The sequence below is a fragment of the Symphalangus syndactylus genome, chromosome 1 (genome assembly GCF_028878055.3).
Source record: "Symphalangus syndactylus isolate Jambi chromosome 1, NHGRI_mSymSyn1-v2.1_pri, whole genome shotgun sequence".
Lineage (NCBI taxonomy): Eukaryota > Metazoa > Chordata > Mammalia > Primates > Hylobatidae > Symphalangus > Symphalangus syndactylus.
The window spans coordinates 51,579,382-51,602,074 of record NC_072423.2 but is presented as its reverse complement, the minus strand read 5'-3'; the positions used below and the strand labels follow the sequence as shown (position 1 = coordinate 51,602,074).

Below are 22,693 nucleotides of genomic sequence, written 5' to 3'. Positions count from 1 at the left end.
TGCAGATATCTTTTTGAGATACTGATTTCCTTTCTTTTGGGTATATACCCAAACATGAGGTTTGTAACTCACAAAGTGATTTTTTATTGCAGGTAATTCCAGTGGAGAAGCTAGTGAAAGGACGTTTCCAGGACAACCTGGATTTTATTCAATGGTTTAAGAAATTTTATGATGCTAACTACGATGGGAAGGAGTATGATCCTGTAGAGGCACGACAAGGGCAAGATGCAATTCCTCCTCCTGACCCTGGCGAACAGATCTTCAACCTACCAAAAAAGTCTCACCATGCAAACTCCCCCACAGCAGGTATTGTCACAATGAGATTGCGGGAGTTGCTTTCATCTTAGAGAATGGCTCAGACCGTTCTGTGCTTTACCGTGTGTTTCTGATTGATTCTTCCCAGCAGTCAATATTTTAATGCCTTTGTATGATTTCTGCTGTTGTCTGTTTCACCACATTTATCTTCCTGTGACCTATTTGTCATTAGTCTAACCATCTTCATTTAAACTATTAAAAAGGCAGAGCTATTTGCATTGTATCACTGAAGCTGGTAGTGAAAGTAATGCTCCCAGGATAGATTTCTTTTTCCTTTTAGTTTTTCGAGAAATTTCAAGTAGGCTGTTTAGATTTTGACTGACGTATTTTTACTGCTTAATTGCTGGCAGTACAGACCAGCATATGAACTGAACTCTGTTGTTAAATGTGGATCATCATCTCTAACCCGTCAAAGGAAATTTGTGAACCGTACATCCTACCTCCTCTGTAGGCAGTGGCAATTTTTATGCAGTAACATTCAGCAATACCCTATTTATCCAGCTTTGTCCAAAAGTGAAGTCATTAGGAAAAATATCTGGAACACTAAAACTTTTAAAACTTCTGTGGATAAAAAAAAAAAAACACACTTTCTAAAATATATTATAAACATCCTTGCCATAAACAGCAGACTTTACCAAGCAGAATGTGTTCTTATAAAATTGGGTCATTAGTAGAAACACAGTTGGGTACTGCACAATTAAACATGAAATCATCCAAAATCATGTTTCCATCTCAATTGTGGAACCCAGTGTTCAGACTTGTTAAATCAGTAACCTTAATTTTGTAAATAAAACAAATTTCTTATTTATGCCCAAACTACAATCAGAATGAAGTAGAAATGGTTAACAGGACCACATAGGTGGTAATAGCTTTGAAATCACAGTTTTGCTCACTGTTAAACAGCATTTTTATCATCTTATTTCTGGATTTATGGCTGTATTCCAGGTAGACTGAAACCATTGGAAGACTGGCATTACTTTTTGAAATTTTTTTAATATTTAAAAATAAATATTTTTAAAATATTTTTAAGGATAACATGAATACTCATACTCACTAGTCTGAATTAGATGAATTCTTCATCTGCATTAAAATAGTACTCATGTAGATGAAGAGGAATGAACAACTCTGGGAGAGTTGTTAGGAGGCAAAATAGACTGGATGTTGGTAATGGCTGAATACTGGGATAAAAGAGAAGGAGATGTTAAACATGACTTCTCGTACAACTGGAAGGATTTGGAGTTTTGTTCAAGAAGTGCTGAAAGAGAACCAGATTTGGGAAGAAATCTTGAGTTTGTTTTGAACATACCAAGTTTGAGATTCTTTTGTGACATTAAGAGAAGATCTACATAGGCAGTTTTTGTATTGGGGTGGTACACATGTGTGTCTGGAGCTCAAAGGAGTTATAGGCTAAAGATAAACATTTGTGATTCTTCCATATATTGATGTAATGGAAGCTGGAAGCAAATACTGAGTGATAAAGCATAGAGTGTCTTAAGAAACTTGGACATTTACTGGTTGAGCAGAAGAGGAAGGGCTTGCATAGGAAGCAGGGAAGGTGCCAGAAAAAATGAAGGAAACTAGAAAGTGATGTGTCAGGGAAGCAGAAGGTAGGGAGCATAATGGTCAACAATGTCTACATCTGCTGAGAAGTCAAGTTAAATGAGGCCTGAAAGAGTTCATTAGATTTCTCAACTTGAATGATTTCTCCATTTAGTAGAATGGTAGAGCCAGGAATGGCTTGAGGAAAAAGTTGGAGGAAGGAAATTGAGACAGTGGAAAGATCCAACTTTGGAGCCATAATGGGTGAACCTATATAGAATAAAGAAAACTAAGCACAGATCTTTGGAAATACATACATTTAAGGCGGAGGAGGAAGAAGAGGAAGCTGCAAAAAAGATGAACGTCAGGAAGAAAACCAGGAGAGCTCAGCATCAGAGAACAAAAACAGTAGGAAATTTGTAGAAAGAGGGGTCACCAACAGTGCCAAATATTAATTGTGGCAATATCAAACAGGATGAAGCCTGAAAAATAGGCCAAAGTCTGACTCCTAGGAGGTGATTAATAGTCCCTCAGAGAATTGGTCCATTAAAATACTGAGGGCATAGGCCTAGATTGCAGCAATTTAACAAGGGCTTGTGGAAGTGGAGGCAGTAAGAGTAGATTCAACCTTTAACAAATGTGTCAGGAAAAAAATGGAGGAAAATAAAAACATTTGGTTTGTGTAGGGAAAAGAGTGATAGTAGCTTCAGGAAATAAGATTGGAAGGAAAATGGTATTCTTTTTCAACTGTTCCTATTTGCTTTTAGGATAAGGCAATATAAGCAGGTTTGTAAGATGGGAGACATGTCTTTGGAGAATGAATCATTGAAAATAGAAAAAGAGGGGCAATTGGAGTATGACGCTAAAGCTGAAGGGAAAAGATGAGATGTCAAGGGCATAGATAAAGGGTTAGAAAGGAAAAGAGAGGATATTTATTTTCTTGGAGCCAAAGCGATAGGAGAGGCTGGGTAAAAATTAAGCCACAAAGAGTTGGGGAAGCAAACATTGATGGCAGTTCAGATAGGCCTTCAACTTTTGTCAGCAGTTTTCATCAGTCTAGGAGCTGGAGTGGAGAAAAGGGGGATGTTGTGCCCTCTCCAAAGTCTGGGATTCAGGAGATATGTGTGGGAGGACAAAAAGGTAAGAAAATCAAGGGTGTCTGATATTTCTCATCTTAATGTCATTTTCTATAGCTGTGAATGATGGATAGCTTGGACTCGAAACTCAACTGCCATTTTTTCAAGTTTTCTGTAGTGAGATTGGACAGACCTCAGAATATTTTCTCCCACAATCATAACCTGTCCTTAATTTTTTTCCCATTGGTACCAATATTCCTCCACCCCCCAAACAGCACTATTACTATGCTACCTTGGCCGCGTTTTCTAGGAATTCCCTCATCCGTCTTTCACAAAAGCTGCAGATAAACGTGTGCCATTTTGATAAAATGTCCATGAACCTAAAAGAGAAATATATATTTTCTAGAGCTTAACCTCTTGGGTGACAATGCTGAGGAAACCCATTAAAGTCAACAGATAATAAATTTTAATGTTCTGGAAGAGAGTAATTTCCTGAGACCATGTTCCTGATACCTTGACCATGTTTACGTTATTGGTCTTAATCAGGGAGAAATGATATTTTCAGAAGTCAAACAGCCATTCCCTTTTTAATAAAATATGCTCTGATTTTGGGGCATTGTGGGGTAGTAAAACTATACTGGGGGTATGTCACATATAGTGTGTTATTATTAAAAGCCACGATAGGAGAAAGGCTCCTATAAATGCATTAAGACCTCATTTTTTCTAGAAGTCATATATCCAGTTATTGGGAATACAGCCAAGATAATATAAGCCAAAATGTCTTCTAAGAGTCAGAGTAGGTGCTATAAAATGTATGCACTTTAGTCTTCATTCATGAGAGTTTCTGAGGTACTTACCCAGAATGTGTTTGCTCTTTCTTAATTTAGACATAATTGTAATAAAGATGGGGATGTGGTTTCTTAGCACATAGCTCATTAGGGCAAGGAATATACAGGTATCAATAGAAAGTGCAAACCTCAGTTAAAAAAAAAAAAAAACTTAACAAAACCTTACTAAAGAGCTTCATAATATCCTGGGATCTTTATTACAAAATCAAATCATTCCATTGCCTCTTAGTAGTCTTTAGTATATGTATGACACCAGCAGGCAGTCATCAATACTCTCATAGGTCCCTTACAATTCTTAGAATTGTCATAATTCTCTGATTTATTTCCCTCATGAACTCTATTTTTACATTATCTAAACTGGCGCTCCTGCTTCTGGGAGTCACTCAAAGCCATTCTCTTTATACGCAGTCTGCTTTTGTTCATCTGAAATTTAGAGCAAATGAAAGGTTATGGTCAGCGGTCTGGAAAATTCACATATCTGTATCACACTTATCTCACAGTGTTGCCGGGTCACTAACATATAGCAGTAATTTTGTTCCCACCTCTAAGCCTTGGTCATTTCTTAATTATCTGCATTAGTGTACATAAGCAGTGGCTGGTATCGAAAACAGGTGATGGTCCTTAATTTTTTTTTTATTTTGAGTTTGGAATACTTGATTTATTTTTTTAGTGGATTTATCTCTCCCCCCAAATTTCCTTAGGCCAATATTAAAATTAGCTTGCATTTCCTAACTGTTATACAGTAAGAACAGTAAGTGGCAGCTCCCAAACATTTTATATGACAGAGGGACCAGATTAGAGTGGAAAAAGTGATCCTGAAGTAGATTGTCACCATGAAAGGACTCAGTCTACATTAGCAAGAAAAAAAATTGTGTTTTTACATCGTACAGACTACTTATATAAGCATGCACCAGAGATTGCTTATGTATAAAATAGATATATTCTAAATACTTGGTGCATCCTGTTTTTGTAAGAACATGCTAGATTTTTCAACCATTTTGATACAGATAAAAGTTTTCTTTATGATTCAGAGAAGCCTAGAATAGTTTGGCTGTGGCTTCTCTGTGTGTCATTGGGGACTTTACTGTAACAAGCCTACTGCATAAGCAGAGGCTGTCACCTAAGGGTAAATGGCTGCTTGGTAAGTTTTATTGTCTACATTCTGAGGAGTTGCATCTTGAATTGGTTTTAATCTACCAACCAGGGGCATGTATTAAAATACACATTTTCACAATGATAGATATATAAGTACACGCATCATTGTGAATCATGATGTTTGTAAATTTATTGCTATGAGCCATATCTGCAACTCAAGATAGCTGTTGGTGGGGATTGGTTTTTATGTGTGAACACTTACTAAACATAAAAGGAAATTCAAAGTTATGTAGTTACTATAGCAACGACAGCTAAGACACATTGCAGATTCACATACATTCAAGTATTTAAATCAAATGCCCATATATAAATATAGTGTGATAGATTTAGAGTTGCTATGGAAATTGAGTTTGAGCTTTCTGCTTTCCTTAGGGACTTCAGTGTTTCAGCCTTAAAATCAGATTAATAGGAATGCTAGAAAAGTGGTTTCAAAAGGAAGCAACCTAAGTAGAATAGAATAAAGTATTTGAACAATCATAATTAAATCCCTAAATGTAGATTTGAATAAATCCTAAAGTTCAAGAACATTGTTGAATATTTGAATATTCTCACTCAATAATTACCCTTAATGTTGGGTTTTCTAAGGCTGTTTGTATGACTGTAAAATGTAATCATGTTTATTCATTTATTTGTTTAGTAATGTATGAGCATTTGTTGAGCACCTGTCATCTAAGTACTCATCACCTCTCACCTTCTTTTGGGAAATAAGAATTGCTTTACTTTGTTGGGTTTTTTGTTTGTTTGCTTTGCTTTTTAAGAGAAGCAGTAAAAAATAGCAGTAAGGAGTGGTTTTTATCCTTGTTCTGATCTTGGCTTTATGGCCCAGAATATAGTCTTTTTTTGGTCAATGGACCACATGCACTTGAAAAGAATGTGTATTCTGCAGTAGTTGGTTGTATAGTGTTTTAGAAATATCAATTAGATCAAGGTGTGTGATGGTATTATTCAGCTCTTCTATGTGCGTTTTTTTACTTACCTAATACCAGTGTCAGAGTAAACAGATCTGTATTTTATGGATTTTTTTGTTGTCCAGTTCTAACATTTGCTGCAGAGTCTGTTGAATTTTCCTGCGTTGATCATGGAATTGTCCATTTTTCCCTTTAATTCTCTCCATTTTTGTTTCTTGTATTTTAGTGCTCTGTTACTAGGTGTATACGTATTTACGAGTGTTAAGTCATCCTGTTGAATTGACCTTTTTTGTCTTTTTTTCTTCTAAAAAAAAAAAAAGGGATACATGTGCAGAACGTACAGGTTTGTTACATAAGTATATGTGTGCCATGATGGTTTGCTGCACCTATTGACCAGTCCTCTAAGTTCCCTCCCCTCACCCACAACACCCAAACAGGCCCCAGTGTATGATGTTCCCCTCCCTGTGTCCATGTGTTCTCATTGTTCACCTCCCACTTTGAGTGAGAACATGCAGTGTTTGGTTTTCTGTTCCTGTGTTAGTTCGCTGAGGAAGATGGCTTCCAGCTTTATCCACATCCCTGCAAAGGACATGATCTCATTCCTTTTTATGGCTGCGTAGTGTTCCATGGTATATATGTACCACATTTTCTTTATCCAGTCTGTCATTGATGGGCATTTGGGTTGGTTCCATGTCTTTGCGATTGTAAATAGTGCTGCAATAAACATATGTGTGCATCTGTCTTTATAGTAGAATGATTTATATTCCTTTGGGTATATACTCAGTAATGGGATTGCTGGGTCAAATGGTATTTCTGATTCTAGATCCTTCAGGAATCATCATGCTGTCCTCCACAATGGTTGAAGTAATTTACATTCCCACCAACAGTGTAAAAACATTCCTATTTCTCCACAGCCTCGCCAGCATCTATTGTTTCCTGACTTTTTAATAATCACTATTCTGACTGGTGTGAGATGGCATCTCATTGTGGTTTTGATTTGCATTTCTCTAATGATCAGTGATGTTGAGCTTTTTTTTTTTCTCATATGTTTGTTGGCTGCATAAATGTCTTCTTTTGAGAAGTGTCTGTTCATGTTCTTTGCCCACTTTCTGATGGGGTTTTTTTTTCTTGTAAATATGTTTAAGTTCCTTGTAAATTCTGAATATTAGACCTTTGTCAGATGGGTAGATTGCAAAAATGTTCTCCCATTCTGTAGGTTGCCTGTTCACTCTGATGATAGTTTCTTTTACTCTGCAGAAGCTCTTTAGTTTAATTAGATCCCTTTTGTCAATTTTGGCTTTTGTTGCAATTGCTTTCGGTATTTTTGTCATGTAGTCTTTGCCCATGCCTATGTCCTGAATGGTATTGCCTAGGTTTTCTTCTAGGGTTTGGGTTTTACATTTAAGTCTTTAATCCATCTTGAGTTAATTTTTGTATAAGGTGTAAGGAAGGGGTTCAGTTTCAGTTTTCTGCGTATGGCTTGCCAGTTTTCCCAGTACCATTTACCGAATAGGAGATCCTTTCCACATTGCTTGTTTTTGTCAGGTTTGTCAAAGATCAGATGGTTGTAGATGTGTGGTGTTATTTCTGAGGTCTGCTCCACTGGTCTATATGTCTGTTTTGGTACCAGTACCATGTTGTTTTGGTTACTGTAGCCTTGTAGTATAGTTTGAAGTCAGGTAGTGTGATGCCTCCAGCATTGTTCTTTTTGCCTAGAACTGTCTTGGCTATACAGGGTCTTCTTTGATTCCATATGAAATTTAAAATAGTTTTTTACTAATTCTGTAAAGAATGTCAATGGTAGTTTGATGGAAATAGCTTTGAATCTATAAATTATTTTGGGCAGTATGGCCTCTTTATTGTATGAAGTGTTCCTCTTTATCTTTGATAATATTCTTTGTCTTGAAGTCTATTTTATCTGACATTAATCTAGCTACTGCAGCTTTTATATGCTTACTGTTGCATGGCATCATCTTTCGCCATGATAAGTTAAATTTCTACCTGTCTTTGTCTTTATAAAGTGTGACAGCATGTAATCAGTTCTTGCTTTTTTATTCATTCTGATAATCTTTACTGTTTAATTGGAGTGTCCAGCCCATTTATATTTCATATAATTATGTAATTATTGATTTGGTTGGATTTAGATCTACCGCATTATCATTTGTTTTCTGTTTGTCCCCTCTGTTTCTTGTTTTGTTGTTTCTCCCTTCCTGTCATCTTCTGGATTTTTAAAGTATTTTTTAGAATTCTATTTTAATTTACTTACCGCCTTTTAAACTACACCTCTTTGCACTAATTTTTTAGGGGTTGCTCTAAGGATTACAATATACTTGTTTTTTCACACTATCCTTTAAATTAATACTGTACACCTTTATGTAAAATGTGGAAACCTTGCAGCCACCCCTCCCCTTTGTTCTTTTAGTTGTCATATGTATTACATTTACATACATTATGAACCTCACAAGATAATGTTGTAACTTTTGCTTTAAACCTACACTGTCTAATACACATTAGCTTTTGAATACTTGAAATGTGCTTATTCATCATTAAAATGTGCTGTGTGTATAAAATGCATGCTGAATTTAGAAGACTTAGTGTGAGAAACAGAATGTAAAACATCTAATAATTTTTGTATTGATTACATGTAGAAATTATATTTCATATATGTTGTATATATTTTGCATGTGTTAAAATCAGTAGAGTTTTTTTTACCTTTTTGATGGGGCTACTAGAAAACTTATGTGGTTCACATATTTCTATTAGACGGTTATGCTTTAAGCAGTCATATCTATTGTAAAGAAATCACAGGGAAAGTTGTTTGTTTCATATTTGTACTATTTTCAATGTCCTTCATTTCTGAACACCCAAGTTCCCTAGCGGTTTCATTTCTCTTTAGCCTGAAGGACTTTCGTTAGGATTTCCTATACTGCAGGTCCAGTGGCAAAAATTATTTTAGATTTTCTTTTTCTGTAAATGTCTTTATTTTACCTTCATTCTTAAAGAATATTTTCACTTGATAAAGGATTCAAGCTGGGTTTTGTTTTTCCTTTTGTTTTATTTTTTGCCTGTAAGTACTTTAAAGATGTTATTCCACTGCATGTGGCCTCCAAAGATAAGAAGTGCATACTCATTCTACCCTGTATGTAATACATAGTTTTTCTCTGAGTGCAGTCAAAATTTTCTCCTTATCTTTGGTTTTGAGTAGTGTAACTATGATGTGCCTAATTATGGTTCTGTTTGAATTTATCTTGTTTCGGAGTTCGTTATGCTTCCTGAATCTGTGAATTTATGTCTTTGGGAAGATTCCAAGCATTATTTTTTCAAATATTTTTTTCAGCTCCATTCTTTCTCCTATCCTTCTGGGACTTCATTTATCCATATGTTAGAGCTTTTGAAATTATAACACAAGTCCCTGAGGCACAGTTGATTTTCTTCCCAGTACTTATTTTCTCTCTTCTTTAGATTAGATGGTTTCTGTTGATGTAAATTCAAGTTTACCCTCTCTTTCCTCTGTCATCTTCATTCTACTGTTGTAGAAGTCTTCATTTTTAAATTTCAACTATTGTATTTTTCTGTTTACTTTTTTTTCTTTCTCTGCTGAGTTTGCCTACCTTTTCATTCATTATGAGCATATTATACTTCACTAAACATGCTTATGGTAGCTGCTTTGAAAGTTTTTGTCTGCTAATTCCATTATTCTGGCCATCTCACAATTGACATCTGTTGATTTTATTTTTCTTTGAGAATATGTCACATTTTCCTTGCTCTTTATATGTCAAATAATTTTGTGTTATGTCTTAGTTATTGTGAATTTTAGTGCTCTGAAGACTGGATTTTGTTATATTGCTGCAAAGAGGGTTGATGCTTGTGAGTTAACAGGCACTTAACTCAATTAGAGTCCAAGGGAAAAATACTCAGGAAGTTAACTCCCATTCAAGGGGATCTTCAAGGGGATCTAACCTTAGCCTCAGGCCTGTACCTTTATGCAAGACTTCCTTTTCCTTATTATTGCAAAGATGCACTAAATCTTCATTTACCTTTTGAGAAGCTCCTTAATTTAACCACAAATGTTGGTCTTTCCCTTAAGCCATTATTTACTCTAAGAAATTCACTGTAGGACAGTCTATGATGGCATTTGACTTCCCGGAGCCCTGTAGGGTGGGCACAGGTACTCTTCTTGTCTCTCGATGGTCTCGCCATCAAGATGAGTCATGCCTGTTTATTCTTACAATTTTCCAGTAGATGCCTGCTTGATACTGCTATTTTACAGTCCCCAGTCACTTATCCATATACCATCCTACCCAAGTACCTTACATATGTCTTTAAGGATCAAATATTAATTTTAGAAATCATGTAATAATACAAGGAAAAGATGCATTTTTCTTACTAGCCCCATAATTAGCAAGACTTCTCTTCAAATAGATGTTAGTACTTCTCATTATTATGTAGAACACTGTTTCTTTCTTTCTTTCCTTCCTTCCTTTTTTTTTTTTGGACAGAGTTTCATTCTTATTGCCCAGGCTGGAGTGCAGTGGTGCAACCTCTGCCTCCTGGGTTCAGTCAAGCAATTCTCCTGTCTCAGCCTCCCGAGTAGCTGGGATTACAAGCATGCACCACCATGCTTGGCTAATTTTGTATTTTTAGTAGAGATGGGGTTTCTCCATGTTGGTCAGGCTGGTTTTGAACTCTCAACCTCAGGTGATCCACCCGCCTCAGCCTCCCAAAGTGCTGGGATTACAGGCGTGAGCCACCACGCCTGGCAGAACATTGTTTCTTTTACCCAACCCCTACCCCATATTAGCATTGCATCCTTTTGACCTGTTCATATTAAGAAACTCCCATTGCTAAGCTGCATACCATTTAATGCCTACTCCCTTAGCTACATCAAGACTTGGAGCAAATAGAAAGAAATATTCTAACGGCCCAACTAATTAAATTCTTGTAGAAGATCCCCTACTCCCTGGAAGAAGAGAGGTAGCAGTGGTTTTGTTCTTCTGGTTACATATATAAGATGTATAAAAGACATTGCTAGACATTGAGATACTTTTCTCCTCAAAGAATAACTGAAACTGCATTTCTCTACATTTTAGTCTGTTCAGGCTTCTATAACAAAATGCCATAAACTAGGTAGCTTTGTATAAACAACAGAAATGTATTTCTCACAGTTCTGGGGACTGGGAAGTCCAAGACCAAGGCACCAGCAGATTCAGTGTCTGGTGAGAGCCTGGTCCACATACATGGTGCCTTCTCATTGTTTCCTCAGATGGCAGAAGAGGCAAGCCCCCTTAGGCCTGTTTTATAAGGGCATTGATCTCATTCATGAGGGATCTGCCCTCACAACCTAATTACCTCCCGAAGGCCCCACCTTTTAATACTATTGTGTTGGGGATTAGGTTTCAACGTATAGATCTGGGGGGGACACAAACATTCAGACCATAGTACTTACCTCTTATGATGATAAAAACCACAGCATAAAATATGAGCAGTGCCCTGCCTTGCCAGGACACTGAATATTTCTGAGGTTAAAATATTGAGCAGAGAGAAGAGCAGAAAATTATGAGGAATTCTGGAGTTTCAAATAGGAATCTCCTGGCAGTGTCTGTAGAAAAGCCCAAGGGCTTCTTCCTAGGAAGAGCCGTACATTTTTCATTGCCATCCTAATTTCTTTGCTTACTGAGGTAGCATTTTTGACAGATGATTTACTAATTCAATTTGCAATTTTTAATTATTTTGGCTTTCTAGGTCAAAGTATGTACATGGTTTTTAAAAAAAAAAAACTAGAGTGTTTTAAAGCTTAGAGATCAAAACCTACAGAATGTTGTGATACTATTACTTTGTAACTCAGAATCTGAATCTTAATATGAATAGAATTTTTCATGAAAGTTAAGGAAAATGAAAACATTTAAAATGTAGAAGGAAGGCCAAGCACATGTCTGTAGCCCCAGCTCTTTGGGAGGCCAAGGTGGGAGGATTGCTTCAGCTCAGGAGTTTGAGAACAGCCTCGGCAACATGGCAAAACCCCATCTTTACAAAAAATACAAAAATTAGCCAAGCATGGTGGCACACACCTGTAGTCCCAGCTACTCAGGGGGCTGAGGTGGGAGGATCACTTGAGCCTGGGGTTCAAGGCTGCAATGAGCCATGTTCATGCCACTACACTCCAACCTGGGCAACAAAGTGGAACCCTGTCCCAAAAAAATAAAATATAGAAGGAGTCATCAGTAATATTAGCAAATATTTATTGAGCACATATTAAGTGTCAGCTATTATCTTAAGAACTTAATATGTATTCAGCAATTCTAAAAGACAGATCATATTATTACCCTCCACTTTAAAGTTGAGGAAACTGAGGCACGGAGAGGTTTAGTAACTTGCCAGGGTCACGCACTAGAAGGAGAGGACTTAAGATTTAAGGCCTGACTCTGTGATTCCAGAATCCATGCTCTTTCATCATTGTATTATATTGCGTCTCTCATATGTCATGGATGTGGTCTTGTTTTCTCCTCTTACCTCCTCCCCACACTATACTGAACCACAGTAAATTTCACAGCCAAATTCAAATTACATGATGTATGGAGGATATAAAAAGCTCTGCAACGTTGCTTAGGCTTGAGACAACAGAACACATGCTGTTCTATTGCGATGACATTTATTTTTTTATCGTGATTTTTCAAAAGTTCAAAAACATTTCCTTTCATCCTTACAGTAGATTCTAGGGTGAGAGAGAGTTACTATACTGTAGAGTTACTGTCTACATTTATAGATGCAGGAAATGTTAAAACCATTTGTTCCAGGCCTTTTATCAGCTCAAAAGCAGAAGTGTATACAAAGCCAAGAATATTGAGCCCTAGATTAGTAGAATTACTAATCTCTGATTTTTTAATCCTTCAAGTCAATTAGCTGTCCGTGTGAATGGTCTGGGTGATCTGAAAGTGAAGGATAGACGCGATTGGCATGTATTTGGGCACGCAGAGTCTGTTCCTTCGCACAGAGCTCTGCAGAGGAGGGCGAGGGTCTCCATTGTTGTCCTCCTGCACTGGAAGGCAGACCATCCTAGCCCTTTTTAAAACAGCATTGGGTCATTAATCTTATATAGCTGTTCCTGATATGTGTTGAAATATTAATTCTATAACTAAACCCCATGTGCTCATCCGATGGATCATTCCTTTTCTCTCCATAGGAATAATATCAGATTTTACTTCTCAGCCTAGCTGTAAACCTCGCCAGGCCACACAAGACAGTGACTTAGCATTCATTCTTAGTTTCCACGGCAGAATATCATAGATTGTCTGTGAACCTATTTTTCTTTATGTTTGATACTTTTTTTTTGTTACTTAGTATATTGGGCAGGAATCGAAAACAGCTTTGACTTGTATAATTTTCTAGAATCCCTTTGAATTGGGTGAACTACACTATAACTCAACTCTGTCTTGTTCAATCATTGTTCCCCCATTGCCTGGTCTGTAGAAGGTCCTCATATAATTATTGAGTTGATGAGTTTAAGTTGAATCATTGCAGCATTCATCTGGATCAAGGAAGATGTAGTACTCAGTCAACACATGGCTGTTTTTGAAGTGCTCTCCAGTCATTTCCATCACCTGAGAAGCCCCTTACACTGTAACTTAGAAAGTATGCTAGTACACTACACAGTAGCTCAGAAAATGTTTCCTTTTGAAATTTTATTTCAGTAGTTTTCGGGGTACAGGTGGTTTTTGGTTATATGGATAAGTCCTTTTATGGAGATTTCTGAGATTTTAGTGTACCCATCACCTGAGCAGTATACACTGTACCCAATATGTAGTCTTTTATCCCACACTCAGCCCCCAACCTTCCCCACCTCCGAGTCCCCAAAGTCTGTCATATCACTCTTATGCCTTTGCATCCTCATAGCTTAGCTCCCACTTAGAAATGAGAACATGCACTATTTGATTTTTCATTCCTGAGTTATTTCACTTAGAATAATGGCCTCCAGCTCCATCCAAGTTGCTGCAAAAGATATTATTTCATTCCTTTTTATGGCTGAGTAGTATTCCATGATGTATATATACCACATTCTCTTTATCCACTCGTTGGTTGATGGGCATTTAGGTTGGTTCCGTATCTTTGCTATTATGAATTGTGCTGCTATAAACATGTGTGTGCATGTGTCTTTTTCATATAATTACTTCTAGAAAATGTTTCTTAACAGTTCCTACTTCTTGGATTCCTTGCTCTTTTTGTGAAAGCTTTTCCTGAATTCTCATTCACTCTTTTTTACTAATTGATTTAGTTTGTCAACAAATGTTTTTTGATGCACTATAAGAGATTCTGGAGGTACACAGTGATTCTGACAAGACCCCTATTTTCAAGGAAATTACATCCTAGTGGGAAAATCTGACAATAAATAGGCAATAATAATAAAGAGAGGCGAGTTCCCTCAGCATATATAGGAAGAACACCTGGGCTAGTCTTAAACATCTTTTATAAAGGTTTCTGAAAAAAGTAAAGTTCAAGCAAAACTTAATGAATAAGTAGATGTTAGCCAAATGGAGGTGTGTTGAAGAACATTCCAGGCAGAAAGACAAGGATGCTGAAGTCAAAAGAATGTGCTCCATTCAGTAAAGTGCATGTTGTTCGGTGTGGATGTTGAGATATGAGACTGCAGAGGGAAGCGGGGCTCTTCTTATTGTTGCTACAAAAATAAAATCACAAACTTAGCAGCTTAAAACAACACTTACTCATTATGTCACAGATTGTAAAGTCCAAGCACAACTTAGCTGGGTTCTCTGTTTTAGGATCTCACCAGACTATAATCCAGGTATCCACTGGGGTGGTGGTCTCATGAAAGGCTCAACTGGGGAAAGATTTGTTTCCAAGCCCCCTCAAGTTGTTGACAGTTTCCTCGAGGCTGCAGGACCAAGGCTTCAGTTTCTTGCTGAAAGCCACCCTCAGTTCCTAGAGACCACTTGGCACCTCCTTGCCTTATGGCTTTTCCAACAAAGATGCTTACTTCATGGCAACTACTTCTTCAGGGCAGTAGGGGAAGTCTCTCTGGTGTGTTTGCCAGCAAGACAGTCGTGTAGTAACATAATGGTAAGAGTGACTCCCATTACCTTTGCCATGTTCTGTGGGTTAGAGTCAGGTCACGGGTCTTACATACACTCAAGGGGAGGCTATCATACAAATCATGAACACCAGGAGGTGGAGATCATTAGGGCAAGGGGATTACTGTAGGATTTGTTTGTCACACCGAGGTTACACTGTATAGTAGGGAGTCATGGAAAAGTTTAAGCAGGAGCGTGCTTTGTATTACAGAAAACACATTAGAGAGGGCACAGTTAGAATCTCGTAAACCAGCTAAGAGGCTTTGCAGCAAACCACGTGGGAGAAGACAGTGGCCTTAATGAAGGTAGTAGCCATGTGGGTGATGGAGACCCTAAGATGATACAGTCAGCAAAATTGGATGATTAATGGGTTATGGGAAGTAAAGCAGAGGAGGAAATCGGGGATAAATGTTACACACGTTTCTGACTTAGTAGTCGGTTGATAGAAGCAGAGATCCCTGGACCAGGAGCCTGGTGAGCACGGGGCTCACCTCGGAGTTCTCCCTTCCCTGAGCTCCAGCCTGCCCTGTGGCCTCAGACCATGTCTCTCTTAGCAGGAGAGTCTGGATAAGATGGTGTTAATGGAGCACAACAGGCTGGCCACCATCAGAAAAACAACCGCAAACACTTGTCTTGCTAGGTATTGGTCCACAGGGGCTCTGACTGGAGTCTAAAGGACAAGACATTATAAACTTAGTACTTATGTTCCCCCAAAATGACCATTCTAGTGTATAAGCTTTTTGGTTAAATGACTGCTGCATACCAGGAGTGCAGTAGCACCCTCGATGTAGTTGTTGTGGTAACACCTGTGTGTCGTCTGCCCAGTGGGCTGGCTCAGTGTGCTGGGCTCTGTCACCATCTTCCCCTGTTACTGCAGTAAACAGGTGAAGGGGGTACTCCTCTAAATTATTGTTGGGATGTGGTGTGTGTGGTTTTCACTGGGGTGAGTGAGCCTCACCATTTCTGTTGCTCTGAGAATGATCAAAAAATAATATTTTAAATGAAGATAGTGATTGGATGTGATACCTAATGTGTTTTAAAGGACACTTAATATTTTACCAAAATGTGAGGTGTGAAAAGTCAGTAGTTTATCGAAAGAAATAGCATGTTGAAATAACTATTTAAAAGAGAATTTTTAATACTTGAGCCACTTTAAGATGCAGAACGCTTTCCTGTATTTTTCCCCCTATGAAAAATTCTCTGAAACCAGAGTGACTCAAGCAGAGCCTGGAAAATACTGGAGAATCACATGATGGCTAAAAATAAGCACATCATCTTTAGCAGGGACAGTAAGCAGCAGGGCAGAAGTAACTCAGTATGTGAAGGCTCACACTCACTGGACATGCTCAAGAGAGTCAGGCCCTCTGTCCTTGGCAGGGGCAGGCTTTGAGACCACCAGTCAGCGAAGAGAGGTCCTCAGGTTCTGGCCACTCTGTGCCGCAGCAGCCATGCCCTCGGCAGGCCCCTGACCTGCAGCGCGCCTCACTCATATGCTCTCCCAGGGGCAGAGCCATTTATTTTACACTGTAATGACCCCTAAACAGTGGATTGGGAGGGAAACAGGCTGACTCATAGCTCTCGTTACTGCCCGTTTTCTCTTAAGCCCTCCCCTTGGAATCAATAGCACATGCCATTGATCACAGAATGTCTTTTTGTTGCTGTTAACATTGCAAAACATAGGTTTTGTGAAATTGCTGGACATTTGGCGACTGTTCTGTAGGGTAAAGAATAGGGTTTCCTAAACTATAGCATTGCAAGTACTTTACCAAAAACACAACAAATCTTGTCTTGGGCACTCACTGCTCATACCCAGGAAAATTACTGCAGTAGCCACCTAGCTGGCCTTTCTGCATCTCCCCTCAGCCTCCCTGGTCTGTTCTCAACACAGCAGGCAGAGTGAGCCTTTTGAAAGCAAAGCTAGATCATGTCACTCTGTTCAGGATCCTGCAGTGGCTTCCCTTTTCCTTTGTGAGGTCCTTTGCGACCTGCCCTTCCAGTACATCTCTGACCTTCTATCTACCTACAGTATCCCATTCTTACCCTGCCCCACTCACCTGAGCTGGCTCCTGAGTGGAGAAGGCAGGGCCTTTGCACCCCCATTCAGCATTTCCTCTGCCTGGCCTGCTCTGCTCCTGGCTGTCCAGACGGCCACCTTCCTCTCCTGCCTCAGGTCTTGGCTCAGGTCTCACACTCACTGTGAGAGACCTTGAAGAAGGAAGGGTTACTCCCGCAACTGGCATGTTCCCTGCAGGGAACCTGGAAGTTGTGACTATGGAGTTTGTTACAAGATCTGTTGGCTTCTGTGAAGAATGAGACTTCTGAGCCACGGTGACCCCACACAGGAGGTTCTCGCCTCCTGTGTCTGTGCCAGACTGCTGCAGGACTCCCAGCAAGAGGGGCACCTGGCGCTGCCCTGCTGGTGCTTGGTGTTCTGACCTCTGTTCTTCTGGGTGGCCTTGGTGTGAGTGTGGCCCATGAAAGTACCATGGGTCTGAGTTGAAAAACTGAAACTGGAGGAAGACTCGTAGTGGATGCTTAGGCCTTCCATGAAATTCCTATTTAAAATGCTACTCACCCACCCCTAGCCCAGCTGTCTCTACCCAACCCTGCACTGCTTTTCTCTTGTTCATAGCACTTATTTTCTAGTTTATTCTATCACTTACTAATTTGTTATTATTTATTGTCTAATTCCCCTGTTAGAATGTTAATTCCACAAGGACAAGCATCTTTTGTGTTTCATTCATTGTTTGATCTCAACTGCCTGTTAGCTTCCCAGGTACATAATAGGGTTATGGCTCAATAAAAATTTGCACAAGTGAATGAATTAGGATAATTTAGAAGAAGCACAGACGAAGATAGATAGGGAGTGCATGGAATGGAAGGAACCTATGCCTTGGAGCCCATTGGTGGGTTATGGGTTAATCACATTTTTTGCTTCTAAAAACAAATTTATTGAAGCTGAGCATATTTACATGAAGCAGTTGTGCATCTTTATACAGTAGTTGTTCACTCTGTAAAAACTGGGTTAATCAATTTTTATAAAAATGTTCTTTAAATAAAATGAGCCTTATTTTCTACTAAGAAATTTCAGCTGTTTTTAGTTGTATCTAGAAATGGGAAACAAGTGCACTTTTGCATCATTAGTTGAATCAGGTCTCATTTGCTGAGTAATAATAGTAATGTAAGCTACCATTTATTGAGCACATACTATGTGCCAGACCCTTGTGTAAGCATTTTCCATGTATTAAGTCATGTACCCCTCCCAACTCTGAGAAGTTGGCACTGCTCCTTCTTTCTTAAATGTAAAGCAAGCAAGGTGGCCACAAAGCCACACCAGTCAGGAAGTAGTGGAGCTGGGACCCCTAAGAAGGCTCTCTGGCTGCAGAGCCCCCACTCTTGACTACTGCACTCACTCCCTCCCTAGAGGCAGGTGAAGGATGTCCAATTCCATACCAGGTCTTCATTCCCATGAGATTGGTGTGGCTAGTGCCTGCCGTGTGGAGCTGCCCCTAGCTGCTCAAGGAGGACTGCCCACTCTTAAGAGCCTCTGCTGAAAAGGAAGAGCTGCAAACCTCACCACTGGCTGCACTGGTCAGAACAGAAGTCATAAGGACTGTAAACTGCCAATTTCAGAATTAAAAAACCAGCCTTCTAGTAATCTCATGAATCAGAGCATCCCAGAACCCTGTTAAAGTTTCATTTGGATGGAAATCTGTCCACTGAGGTGCTTTTCTGCCCTCAGCTCAGAGCAAATTACAGAATCTACAAAGTGACAGTATGGAGGCAGTTTTGAAGGAAAGACCAGGTCAGTATAACTTGAATTTGCAGTAATCAGAATTCTGTAGGGACTGACAACCCTATTGCAGTATGAGGGCTGTGGTGTCAGTTCAGTTACTGAGGAAGTCCTCTTCCTATGGAATTCACTCTCCTCATCAGTCTAGCCCATACCCTTTCTCCAGCAATGATATTACTTTTTTTTTAACCAAGCTCATTATATGTTAAAAAATACAATCTCTTTGCCAAGGTGCAGGGGATAAGAAAGTAATATCAGATCCATCCACAATGAATCAATACAGATGCAGTGTATCTTCTGCCATAGTTGTTCAGCTCTGTGTTTTCTTCAATTGAGTGAGAAGGGCTAGGAGGATGGTTTGGGAGAGGAAGGGGCTCTCAAAGTAGACAAAAATTGGGAATGACCATGACCAGAAGAGTGGTGGCCGCCTGCATGTATGTGTGCACACGCTCATGTTTTTAATGTCTCTTGTCAACAGTATTAATGTCATATTTTTAGCTCCTCTGTTTATGATTTTGGCAAAAGGAATAATATGGCAGATTATGTGAAAAGAATTTCTAAATTCCAGCGGAGTCTTGGCCATGAAGGATAAAGCCAAGTCCAGTGCTTTGATTTGCTTCATCCTTCTGAATCCATTGGGCCCCATATGCCCAACATGTTGCAGCATTTTCCATAAACATTAAGCAAGCTACTAGTTATTGACATTAGTCACAGCAATGCCCTGGCTTCACTAAGGCAGTGAATCTGACCACTCTGAATTTTTTTACAACTATGGTTAAAATGTCTTAGAATCATATTTATACCCCCAAATCCTAAAGGCATTAATTAAGACACAACTGCTCAAAGACTAGCATTGTAAATCATGTCCAGTGAGCAAATTCAGAGAATTACAGGGACTTGGACAGAATTTATGCTTACTTTCCTCTGCGTCTGAGATTCCTTTTTATTTTGAAAGGTAAAATTAGGGAGGTAGAAAAGCTTGAGGGCAAAATGGTTACTTGTAAACAGGGCCACTACTAATTATGTTCTCAGGACATCATCAAATGCGGCTTGAAAAAAACTTTGAAATGTTTGAATCAGCTGCAAGAAAAAAAAATCTATATCTGTATTACAGCCAAAGTAGGTGCACTGTCTGTAAAAGCTATTATGTAAATGTTTTCCACATAAGCATCATTGAGCCAAGAGGCCTGGTAAAGGTACAGAAGTCAAATCACTGATGGAGTGGGGCATTCTGGGAAGCAAGAAGATAGCTATTGAGGACTTTAGTATCTAAAACCAGGATTGGATGCTATCAGAGACATGTTTGGAGCAGTTTACAAGATTGGAATACAGATGGTAGCTCACATAAAAGTATTCTATCAATGTTAAGTTTATGACATTGATAACTGTGCAGTTTTGTGAGAACATTCTTGTATAGTGCCCAAGTAAGGGGGAGAGAGTATCTGGCAGCCCCAGAAACTTTAGAGTGTGGTTGTTAGAAGACAGCGAGACCTAGAAAGCGAATAAACAAAAACAAGTTCTTAACTCTGAAGAGTTATGCTATATGTTAGGATGTTGTCTATTATTTATTCTGAAAAAGAAAACATGAAATCATTGAATATAATGAGGACAAAAGGTTTCATTTTTATTTTTATACATTTAGTATTTCTTAATCATGTGACAGCTGTGAGGGGTAAATTACTTCCATTTCAAATTGCAGCTTGGGATGATTTAATGAGCCCACTTTACATTTATTTGAAAACAAGCTTTTAGTTTAACTGTTAATTATGGGGGTTTTTTGTTGTTGTTGTTTTACCCAAACCTCGGAAGATACTAAGATCTTTCCCATGCCTTTCCGGTTCTTTAATTTCTTCACATTTATTCATTTGAAGGTAAAAATGTAGTTAAGTAGGCCTGATCTCACATATCCTCATGCATCATTTATTTTCCTGTTACCAGTTTTTCTCCAAACAATAGAATTTCAAGATCCCTCTCATTTTAAATATCAAATACTAATTACCTAAGTGATTGATTATTAAATATTTAGAATTTTTTTTCCATTTCTTCCTTCACTCAGCCTGCACTGTGTCCCCGTTAGTGAGGCTTAACGGTGGGGCAGAAGCGGTGCTTCCATCCCACATGTGTGTAGGTGGTGGAGCAGCAGAGGTTGCCGAGCCTGATTTTCATCGCCTGCACCTCTCTCATCTCAGAGGGATCCAGGAGGTGCACATGTGCGTGCCAGTGGGAAAGCCCTGGGGCCCTAGGCCACCACCTGACCTTTGCCTGATTCATGAACACAAATGCCATTTTAGGGCTGAGACTCTGCTGAACCACAGCTTGGTGAGTCCAAGCCACGCAGGCAGGTTGAAGTTGGGCTCTGTTAACAGCAAGGGATATTTCCTCAAGGGAAGAAAACAAAACAAAACCTGTTTCCCCAAGTGGCTGTGCGTGGCTAGAAGCGGGAGAGCATCAGTAACTGCAGCAGCTGTGCCCTCCCTCCCTGCCATGAGCCATGCTGAGCGCCTCCCGTGGCTGGGGATTCTCCCTGCATGTCTCACTGCTCTCCTGGCCAGTGTCCTCTGCTTCTTCATAGTTGCTCTTCCCTGATAATGTGGCTTTGCCCAGGAGTTTGCCTTGCCATGACCCCTTCTACATCTTATCAAACATTTCAGTTTTTTTTTCAAGCTCTATTTGATAATACCCTGAGAATATAATTAGTGGTAGCCCTGTATTGTAAGCAATCAGCTTGTTTCTTCCATGATTTTTTCTTTTTAAATTGACATCAGACTGGATAAGGCCAGATACCAGAACATGAGTGTGTCTGATGATCCTAGCTCAGTTATTGCAACCACTTTGTTGTTGCTGACCTGCCTATGAAAGACTGCCAGGGTGGGTGGGTCATCACATGCTATCTAGGGAAGCCCCCTCTGCAAGGCTGTGTCCCTCAGGAGGGGCCAGTGAGCATGGCACAGGCTTGGACAGCCCAGCGTAGACCACTCAGAGTTAAGCATATACTGACTGAGTTTACTCCACCTCTCCTGATTGTGTGGGTAAGGAGCCTAAGTAATTTACACAAGGTAATCTTGAGAGGAAACTAAGGAGGAGCTCTCTTTCTGGGAGGCTGATGGTTTTTATTTGGTTTCCTTCTTGTCTTGCTGGTTCTTTGTGTCTGTGACTTTGACATTGGCATCAGCTCCTCAAGCTTCCTCTGGTGTCCTTACCCTGGAGAGATCCCTCTGCTAGGTCTTATATAATGAATTATAAAAACTATTATTGAATTTCTCTGTGTTAAGCACTGTGATTGGTGGTGAGAGCATAAGGTGACTAAAACAGATGAAACACCTATGTCCTGGGGTTTACGCTCATGGGAGAAGTAGGCATTAAAGAAATAGCTGTACCACAACAGTGGAAAGTGTTCAGGGCACTGTGGCCTCCTAGACAAAGTGACATCTGAGCTGAGACTGGCAGGGTGGTAGACCTACTTGCTCAGAGGAGGTAGGGGACAGGAAGGAGGCAGAGGGAATACAGCCTGAATTGCATGGTGTATTAGTTCTTACAGTGCCATAAAGAACTGCCCAAGATGGGATAATTTATGAAGAAAAGAGGTTTAATTGACTCACAGTTTCTCCGGGCTGGGGAGGCCTCAGAAAACTTAAAATCATGGCTGAAGGGGAAGCAAACATGTCCCTCTTCACACGGCAGCAGGAAGGAGGAAGTGCCAAGCAAAGAGGAAAAAAGCCCCTTATAAAACCATCAGATCTCGTGAGAACTCACTATCACGAGAACAACATGGAGGTAACCGCCCCCCATGCTTCAATTACCTGCCACAGGGTCCCTCCCACAACATGTGGGGATTATGGGAACTACAATTCAAGATGAGATTTGGGTGGGGACACAGCCAAACCACATCACATGGGATGGTCATGGAGTCATAGAACCCTGGCTTATTCCTGAGAACACTGAAGGTGCCATACCAGAAATTCTTAGATAGCTGTTG

General features: G+C 39.5%; 1 protein-coding gene and 1 long non-coding RNA gene across 7 annotated transcripts in view; one reads left to right on the top strand and one right to left on the bottom strand.

Moving 5' to 3' along the window:
• Positions 1–22,693, bottom strand: part of LOC134736828 (uncharacterized) — a 146,884-nt gene that overhangs the window by 5,837 nt on the left and 118,354 nt on the right. The window contains exon 4 of one of the 2 annotated variants that reach the window (XR_010121190.1): positions 14,038–14,512. The exons of the other annotated variant lie outside the window; for it this stretch is intronic. This is a non-coding gene — a long non-coding RNA (uncharacterized lncRNA). Of the gene's footprint in view, positions 1–14,037; positions 14,513–22,693 lie in introns of those variants that run through there. 2 annotated transcript variants of the gene reach the window in all.
• MAPRE2 (microtubule associated protein RP/EB family member 2) overlaps positions 1–22,693 on the top strand; it is a 163,350-nt gene that overhangs the window by 123,335 nt on the left and 17,322 nt on the right. For all 5 annotated transcript variants that reach the window (XM_055234593.2, XM_063640583.1, XM_063640576.1 and 2 more), the window contains one exon: positions 93–306. In XM_055234593.2, the coding sequence (XP_055090568.1) occupies positions 93–306 (214 nt within the window). The remainder of the gene's footprint in view (positions 1–92; positions 307–22,693) is intronic.